General features: G+C 54.0%; 1 protein-coding gene across 1 annotated transcript; it reads right to left on the bottom strand.

Moving 5' to 3' along the window:
• Positions 1-838: 838 nt before the first annotated feature.
• Positions 839-2,978, bottom strand: LOC123082973 (hexose carrier protein HEX6). Its single transcript, XM_044505150.1, has one exon. The coding sequence runs from the start codon at positions 2,772-2,774 to the stop codon at positions 1,233-1,235; it is 1,542 nt and encodes a 513-aa protein (XP_044361085.1). The 5' UTR covers positions 2,775-2,978; the 3' UTR covers positions 839-1,232.
• Between the last annotated feature and the right edge of the window lie 6,404 nt (positions 2,979-9,382).

The following is a 9,382-nucleotide window of genomic DNA, read 5'->3' as shown; positions in this document are numbered from 1 at the left end:
GGCTTGGGCGTGGACGGCGCGCGTGCGCCCGGCGGCGGCTCGGTTCTGGCTAGTGCGCGTGGGGCGCGGTGACCGGCCTGGCGCGATGGCGGAAGGCGCGCGGCGGGCGCGGTGACCGGCTGAGCGTGGCGGGTGGGCTTCTCTAGGGTGCGAGGAGTGCTATAGAGGGACTGCCTGCTGGCTGCTATGCTTCTTCGCCTGAGCAGCTCCGATTGGATCTGATGCGAGGTGCATCGATCTGGATGCTGCGCTTCGCGATGTGGCTTTGGTCGCTGCGGTGGTGGTAGCCATGGTGGTGCTGCGGTGGTGGACGGCGGCTTCGGCCAGGGGGTGGTGCGTGTCTGGTCGCGGTGGATCGTGGGATCCCGCGGCCAGAATGAGGTCGGCCTCAGCAGGTGGTGGAGGGTGGGCGGCGGTCGGTGGTGGCAGGTGGTCGGTGCATCTTCGGGAGAAATCTTTGCTCTGGCCTTCTTCGGAGCCGGCGATGGCGGTGCCCGTGGGTGCCGTGATCTTTCTTGGAAGCGTCGTCGTGAAGGTGTGCTCCTCCTCCCCACGGCTTGGGCTTCGGAGGGAAACCTCAGATCCGCTGGATCGGGCGATGGAGGCGTCTTCGCGTCTTTCTCCTCCTTGGGGCATCGTCTCGGAGCCGGCTACGACTGGGAGACTGGTGGATGGCGGCATCTTCGCCGTGTGGTTTGCTGAGGCGGGGCGCTGGTTTCTGTTTGGCAACGATGATGGCGTCGAGAGGAGCTCGGGTCGCGGCGTGGACTTTGATAGACGGTTCTTCCCGGCGTGTCCGAGGTGCTCTTAGGGCATGGTCGGCGCAAGTCCTGCATATTTCCCTTGTGAGGCTCGTCGTCAAAGTCGGAGTTGTCGGTTGCTTGCGCGTGTGGCCATCCGGTGGCATGTGCCGTCGTGGCTTCTATGCAGCTGTTTGCGGGTTGGCTTCGAGGTTGAAGCTCTATGGTGAAGTCGGAGTCGCTCGTTCAAGGCAACCGGTGATGACGATGACGCTTGCGGCTCCTCGGCGAGTGCCTTTCTTCTTTGCAGCTTTGTGTCCCATGTCGGTGTCCAGGTTGGTCGGTGGTGCCCATGTCATGTGGGTTGAGTTGTATCGGTTTTAGCCTGGTTTTCCGTCAATTAACCGGGCAATTCTCTTCTTCTTAATCAATGAAAATGGCAAATTTTTTGCCTCGTTTCAAAAAAAAAAAATATTTCTCTCCTCCTCTCCTTCAGAGTTTCCCGCTCGCTGGCGCCTCCTCGGATCCCATTCCCAGGACCCTCCTCCAGAACCAGTGCTCGCGCCACACCCTGTCCACCTGCTCGATGGGCACGCCCCTCGTCTCCGGCAGCAGGAGGTACACGAACGCCGTCATGGCCGCCAGCCACGCCGCGAAGAAGAAGAATATGCCGGCCCTCATGCGGCACAGCATGGCCAGGAACGTCTGCGCCACGAACACCGTGAACACGAAGCTCGTCGCCACCGTCACGCCCTGCCCCGACGACCGCACCTCCAGCGGGAAGATCTCGCTCGGCACCAGCCACCCCAGCGGCCCCCACGACCACCCGAACCCGGCCACGTACACCGCGATCAGGAAGATGAGAGTCGCTGCCCATCCCTTGCTCACGCCGCCGTCGTCGCCCAGCTTTGCCGCCATGATGGCGCCGATCAGGAGCTGCGACCCGAGCATCTGCGTGCCGCCGGCTAGGAAGAGCGTGCGGCGGCCGAAACGGTCGACGAGGAACATGGAGAGGAGGGTGGAGGCCGCGCCGACGACCCCCGTGACCACCGAGGACAGGAGCGACGCGCTCTCGCCCATGCCGATCGTGCGCAGCAGCACGGGCGCGTAGAAGGCGATCGCGTTGATCCCTGTCACCTGCTGGAAGAAAGGGATCGCCACCGCCATAACCAGCTGCGGCCGGTACCTCCGTTGGGTGAGGAGCATCCGCAGGCCGCTGCTGCCGGCCGCCGTGGCGCTGTCGGCGGCCGCGACGATGCCGTCAAGCTCGTGGTCGACGTCATGGATGCCGCGGATCTTACGCAGCAAGAGCGCCACATCCCGGCGGTCCTTGCCCTGCTGGACGAGGCTGTTGGGCGTCTCCGGGAGGAAGACCGCGCCGACGAGCAGGAGCCCGGCCGGCACGGCGGCGAGGGACAGCGAGACGCGCCAACCCCAGCCTCCCTTGATCTTCTCCGTGCCGAAGTTGATGACGTTGGCCGCGAGCGCGCCGACGCCGACGCTGAACTGGAAGCCGTTGCTGAACGCGCCGCGGTGCCGCGGCGGCGCCATCTCCGACAGGTACAGCGGGACGGCCTGGTTGGCGAAGCCCAGCCCGACGCCGAGGAGCACGCGCCCCAGGATGGCCATGTAGACGTTCAGCGACGAGCCTCCGACAGCCGCGCCGGCGAGGAAAGCGGCACCGCCAAGGAGCATGGACGGGCGGCGGCCAAGACGGGCCGTGACGCCGGAGGCGAGGAAGGTGGTGAGCAGGCCGGCGACGTAGAGCGATGAGGTGAAGGCGGTGAGCATCTGGCTGTCGAACTTGCAGTAGTTGCTGACATGAGAGTCGCCCTTCATCCGACGGTACACCTCCGGGAAGAACTTGCGCAGGAACGGCTCCATGGACGACACCCCGCCCGCGATCCCGATGTCGTAGCCGAAGATGGCGCCGCCCATGCCGGCGGTGATGCACGACAGCACCACGAACATGGTGACCCTTCCGCCTCCTCCTCCGTCATTGCTCTCGGAGACGCCGACGCTGCCGGCCGCCATAGCTGCGTGAGGCCACGTACTCAGACAGTAATGGTTATCTTTGCAGCAGCGCAGTTGTGGATCGTGCGTGGCATGTGTGTGGACGGTACAAAACAGTTCGTCCAGTGACTGATCGCCATGGCTGACTGGTCCGTGTGTTGACTGGTAAGAGATTGCAATGCTGATTTTGTTTCCTTCTTCTTGTGCAATCTCGTCTACAAATAATCTACGATGGCGCTGTCAGTGACCAGCGCGAGTAGCTATCCATGGCGATTTCTTCCTGCGATACTACTGACCAGTGGTTGTGTTGACTGGTTTGGTTTGAGAGAGATGTGAAGCTGATTGCCTATTTTGCTTTTTTGTTCTGGTGCTATTGTAACTTGACACGTTTCACATACCGATTTGTTGCTTCCTCTTATGAAAGTAGGACGAACCAATATACTAGTATCATCTTTGAATAGTTCCACAATTATTGTCAAGAACAAATTTATTTTTCTTGTCCGGCCTTGTTGGCGTATCCCAATCAGGAAAAGTCGCCCCAACACGCCGACCTAAACGGACGGACGTGCACTTCGTCTGCCTGGCGACCCATTCCCGGTCCAATTTTAAGCCTCATTTGCGTCGACGCAGACATGAAACGGACAAGCGCGGCGCCCGCCTACTCCACCCCTGGTCCGCTAGTCGGTGGCACATTGGCCATCCTCTCCCACTCCATATCGACAGCAAACCCTCGCCCGCCTCCGCCGCGTCGCCGTTGCCGCCCATTTACTGGTGCCTCTGCCAGCAGTCGGTGCAGACACACCTCCCCCAACGCCCCCACCTCCCACGTCGCCGCCGGGCACCAAAGCTTCCGACCCTACCTCCCGACACTGCCGCGAGCAGGAAGCCGCCTCGCCACCCGGCCTGCTCCTTCGTCCTGACACCGACACGTTCATCAGACGCCTCCAGGCCAACCACCTGGTCTAAGGGGAGGCACGCGTCCCTTCATCGGCCAGCTCCTTCGTGGATGCCCGCAAGATGTTCGACTGTTTGCCAAGGTAAAAAATGGACTCCATCGACGAGTTCTTTTTCCATGTTTTCCTTTGAGACTTTGATGATTCTGTTGGAAATATGCCCTAAAGGCAATAATAAAATGGTTATTATTGTATTTCCTTGTTCATGATAATTGTCTATTGTTCATGCTATAATTGTATTAACTGGAACCCGTAATACACGTGTGAATACATAGACCACAACATGTCCCTAGTAAGCCTCTAGTTGACTAGCTTGTTGATCAACAGATGGTCATGGTTTCCTGACCATGGACATTGGATGTCATTGATAACGGGATCACATCATTAGGAGAATGATGTAATGGACGAGACCCAATCCTAAGCATAGCACAAGATCGTGTAGTTCGTTTGCTAAAGCTTTTCTAATGTCAAGTATCATTTCCTTAGACCATGAGATTGTGTAACTCCCTGATACCGTACGAGTGCTTTGGGTGTACCAAACGTCACAACGTAACTAGGTGGCTATAAAGGTGCACTACGGATATCTCCGAAAGTGTCTGTTGGGTTGGCACGAATCGAGACTGGGATTTGTCACTCCGTATGACGGAGAGGTATCTCTGGGCCCACTCGATAATGCATCATCATAATGAGCTCAATGTGACTAAGTAGTTAGTCACAGGATCGTGCATTATGGAATGAGTAAAGTGACTTGCCGGTAACGAGATTGAACGAGGTATTGGGATACCGACGATCGAATCTCGGGCAAGTAACATACCGATTGACAAAGGGAATTGCATACGGGATTGCTTGAATCCTTGACATCGTGGTTCATCCGATGAGATCATCGTGGAACATGTGGGAGCCAACATGGGTATCCAGATCCCGCTGTTGGTTATTGACCGGAGAACGTCTCGGTCATGTCTGCATGGTTCCCAAACTCGTAGGGTCTACACACTTAAGGTTCGGTGATGCTAGAGTTGTTATGGGAAATAGTATGTGGTTATCGAAGGTTGTTCGGAGTCCCGGATGAGATCCCGGACATGACGAGGAGCTTCGGGATGGTCCGGAGGTGAAGATCGCTATATTGGATGAAGGGTATTGGAGTCCGGAATTGTTTCGGGGGTACCAGGTGATGACCAGTGTGTCCGAAAGGGGTTTCGGAGGCCCCGGCAAGCGTTGGGGGGCCTTATGGGCCAAGGGGAGAGGGCACATCAGCCCACTAAGGGGCTGAGCGCCCGTCCCACCCCATCTCACGTAACCAGGAGAGGTAAACAATCCCATGTCATCTAGGGTTTTCCCCTCTCGTTAGGGTTTCATCTCCTCTCGGCGGCGACGCAGGTCCGCCGTAGAGACCTTTTTCTCCCCTGTCGTTCTCCTCTATCGCCGGACTACCGAGGCCCTGGGCCTAGGGAGAGGGGCGAGATCGGGACAGCTAGGGATCCTACCGCCCGCGGGAGAGAGATCACGGGCAAGAGATCTGATCGATGGCGGATGAAGCGGAAAGTTCGGGCTCTTCCGAACTCGAGGCGATGATGGCGGAGTTGGGTCTTCATGAGGATGATCTGCAGGATATGATTGTGGAAGAGGACGAGCTCCCGGAAGAGGCGAGCCGCTGGATGGCGATTGCTAGGGTTCATACTGATAAACCCTACAGTCAGTACTGGTTCTTTCGGAATATGCGGGTGGCATGGGATCTAGCCCAGGAGGTGAAGATCAAACTACTCGAGGATAACCTCTATACAATGCAGTTTTCATGTCTGGGAGATTGGGAACGGGTTATGGAGGATGGACCCTGGAATTTCAAGGGAAAAGCAGTCATCATGTCTCCTTATGACGGTTTCACCAAGCCTTCTACCATAGAGCTCAATAAAGTGGAGATGTGGGTGCAAATACATGATTTTCCCCAAGGATTTTTCTCCAAGATAAAAGCTCTGTCATCGACAGTGGGGGAATTTATCTATGCTGAACCAATGGCGCAGGATTTTGAAGGAAACTTTGCCCGGGTGCGTGTTAACATTGATGTCACAAAACCTTTGAAGAACGTTGTTTCCCTCGTGGTAAAGAAAAAAGGAGAGGTTCAGAGGGTGCTTTTCAGAGTAAAGTACGAAAGATTGCCGGACTGGTGCGCGGTCTGTGGATATCTAGGCCATACTTTCAAGGAGTGCGGGGACGGGGTTCACCCTCCCAAGGCACTAGTGTTTAAGGATCTCAAAGCAACATGGTTCCGAGGACCGGGGAGGGGCCCTGGCGAAAACTCGGGGAACAAAGGAGGCCGAGGCAGGGGCCGTGGTGGCCGTGGCAGTGGACGAGGAAGAGGAGGGACGCAGCAGAACTCCAACATACCAATGAGCGAGGTCGACCCCGTGATTAACATAGAGGATACTGACATGACAGATGGTGAGAGGAACCGAAAGAGGGGTGCTTCTGCAGTGGCTGATCCCAAGACCCCCCTCAACCCTCCTCCTCATAACGGAAGTGGTGACCTGCCACTGCTTCTACTTGCGCCAGAAATACCACCCAGCCCCTCGGCGAAGCAGGAGCCAAAGAGGAATAAGCCAACATCTACAGGTACGGAGAAGGGACCAGCAAGGAGCCTGGCCTCGAGCAAACAAATTGATGCGCGTTTGGCAGGCCCCCAAGGGGGTCTCGCCATGCGCAATGAGTCTACTATGCTGGAACTGTCGCGGGGCTGGCAAACCCGCGACAGTTCGTGAGCTTCGTGATCTCACGAGGCAACTTGCCCCCTCTATAGTTTGTATTGTCGAGACTCAAATAGAGGGCTCTAGAGTGGAGAATATGGTAGGCTCTTTGGGTTATGAAAAAAGTTTTGCAGTGAGTAGCTCTGGTAGAAGTGGGGGACTTGGAATATTTTGGAATGAGGAAATAAAGCTTGAAGTTATTGGTTACTCTGAGTATCACATTGATGTTGTTGTGGAGGAGCTAGCGCATATTCCGACGAGAATTACCTTTATATATGGGGAAGCGCAGGTAAGTGAACGATACAAAACGTGGGACTTACTTTGTGGGATAACAGGAGCCAACAACCAGCCTTGGGTTGTCATGGGCGACTTTAATGAAATTCTTTTGACAAGCGAGCATGATGGAGTTGGAACAAGAAGCCAAGCCCAGATGGATTCATTCAGGGACGCTCTCGACACCTGTGGTTTAACTGACATCGGTTTTAAGGGAAGGAATTGGACCTTCAAGAAAAAAGTAGCAGGCGGAACATACACCAGGGTACGTTTGGACAAATGCGTGGCTAATGTGGCGTGGTGCATGGCCTTTCCCAACTCAATAACAGAGCACAAAGAAGCAGCGTCTTCGGATCACGTACCCATCTTCCTCGACGTGGGGGGGATGCATGCATGCAGGCGGGACCCACGCAGCTTTAAATACGAAATCTGCTGCGAAAGGGACCCCGCCCTCACAGACGTTGTCCAGGCTGCATGGGCACGAGGACCGACAGAATCTGTCGCCGACATGCGCGACAAGCTACAGGAGCTAGCTACTGATCTCGTGCAGTGGGACCTTCGGCATTTTGGTAATGTGCGTGCACAGATAAAACAACTCCAGAATCTGCTACAGGAGTTGCGCGGATCCCCAGGTAGATCCGGTCTGACAGCAGCTCAAATCAAGGTAACTGACCAATTGGTTGAACTTTATCACCGTGAAGAGATCTTGTGGAGACAAAGGGCAAGAATTGAGTGGCTAGAACATGGTGACAAAAATACATATTTTTTCCATCTTCGGGCAAGTCGCCGCCGCAGGAAAAATAAAATAAAGGCTCTCCAGAGGGCTGATGGCCAAGTAACAGAAAATACGGAGGAGATGGAGGTCATGACAACCGATTTTTATAGAAACCTATATACATCGGAAGGGGTTCAAGACATGGATCAAGTGCTCGAAACAGTACCAAGGAAGGTGACCGATGAGATGAATGCTACTCTTAACGCCCCCTGTGATATCAAGGAAGTCAAAACAGCTCTCTTCCAAATGTTTCCAACTAAGGCACCTGGACCGGATGGCTTTCCAGCGCATTTCTTCCAACATCATTGGGAGACGTGCGGAGATGAGATCACCAGGATGGTTCTACGGATAATTGATGGAACAGAGTCAGCTGAATGCATTAATGAGACCATCCTGGTCCTTATACCGAAGGTAAAGAACCCCACCCTTATGACTCAATTCCGCCCTATCAGTTTGTGCAACGTCTTTTATAAGATTGCCTCAAAAGTGATATCAAACCGCTTGAAATTAGTTTTACCTGACATTATATCTGAGGAACAGTCTGCTTTTGTGCCTGGAAGGATGATAACTGACAATATAATTATTGCTTACGAGTGTTTCCATTTCATGAAGAGGAACAAGGCAAAGAAACACCAATCTTGTGCACTGAAGCTAGATATGATGAAAGCATATTATAGGGTTGAATGGCCTTATTTAAAGGCAATTATGCTCAAACTGGGTTTCTCGGAGAGTTGGGTAAACATTGTTATGAACATGGTATCAACAGTTAACTTCTCGGTGTTATTTAATGGAAAGAAGCTTGAAGGTTTCAAGCCAACGCGGGGTATAAGACAAGGGGGTCCGATTTCACCTTACTTGTTCTTGCTAGCAGCAGAGGGCCTGTCGTGCCTGTTAAAATCTAGAAGACAGTCATCCAACATGGAGGGGTTACAGGTGTCATCATCGGCACCTAGGGTTAATCACCTCTTATTCGCTGATGACAGCCTGCTGTTTTTCAAGGCAAATAGTGAGGGAGCTGAGGAGGTAAGCCAAGTCTTGGACACCTATTGTAGAGCCTCTGGACAGAGAGTCAATCATGCCAAATCAACCATTTTTTTCAGCAAGGGAGTGCCAGATAGTGTTCGGAATGATATCAAGTTGGCCCTAAATGTACCCAACGAAACCTTGAATGAAAAGTATCTTGGGATGCCCTCTGACATTGGGAACATCAAGAATGGAGCGTTCAAATACCTGAAAGACCGATTATGGAGTAAAGTTCAGGGATGGATTGAGAGCTCTTTGTCGGTGGCAGGGAAGGAAGTGCTAGTCAAGTCAGTAGCCCAAGCTGTCCCGGTGTTTTCCATGTCTTGCTTTAAACTGCCAAGGGGGTTGTGCGAACACCTAAATAAACTGATACGGAAATTTTGGTGGGGCAGCAAGAATGGCCAAAGGAAACCTCATTGGGTTTCTTGGAAGGAGATGACCCAGCCGAAAGGAATGGGGGGCTTGGGCTTTAAAGATTTTGAGCTTTTCAACATGGCTATGTTAGCTAAACAGGCGTGGCGCCTTATTCAACAACCAGACAGCCTTTGCGCAAGGTTGCTTAAGAGCATATACTACCCTGGGGGTCAGTTTTTGAACTCCGAACTGGGTTCTCATCCTAGCCAGGTTTGGAGAGCCATAATAGAAGGTAAGGACGTGCTGAAACAAGGACTAATCCGGCGCATAGGCAATGGTCAATCTACCAGAATTTGGGAAGACAATTGGATCCCGAGGGAGGAGATGATGAGGCCTTATGGACATCTTCAACCAAACCCACTGGTCTATGTGTCCGAGCTGATAGATCAAACCTCAGCTTCTTGGAATAAACAACGGGTGCGGGCTACGTTCCTACCCATGGACGCAAGATGC

Source organism: Triticum aestivum, chromosome 4A (genome assembly GCF_018294505.1).
Source record: "Triticum aestivum cultivar Chinese Spring chromosome 4A, IWGSC CS RefSeq v2.1, whole genome shotgun sequence".
NCBI lineage: Eukaryota > Viridiplantae > Streptophyta > Magnoliopsida > Poales > Poaceae > Triticum > Triticum aestivum.
This window is presented reverse-complemented; position numbering and strand designations above follow the sequence as displayed.

Coding starts and splice junctions, on each gene's coding strand:
- LOC123082973 (XM_044505150.1), bottom strand. CDS start 2,774: ATGGCGGCCGGCAGCGTCGGCGTCTCCGAGAGCAATGACGGAGGAGGA.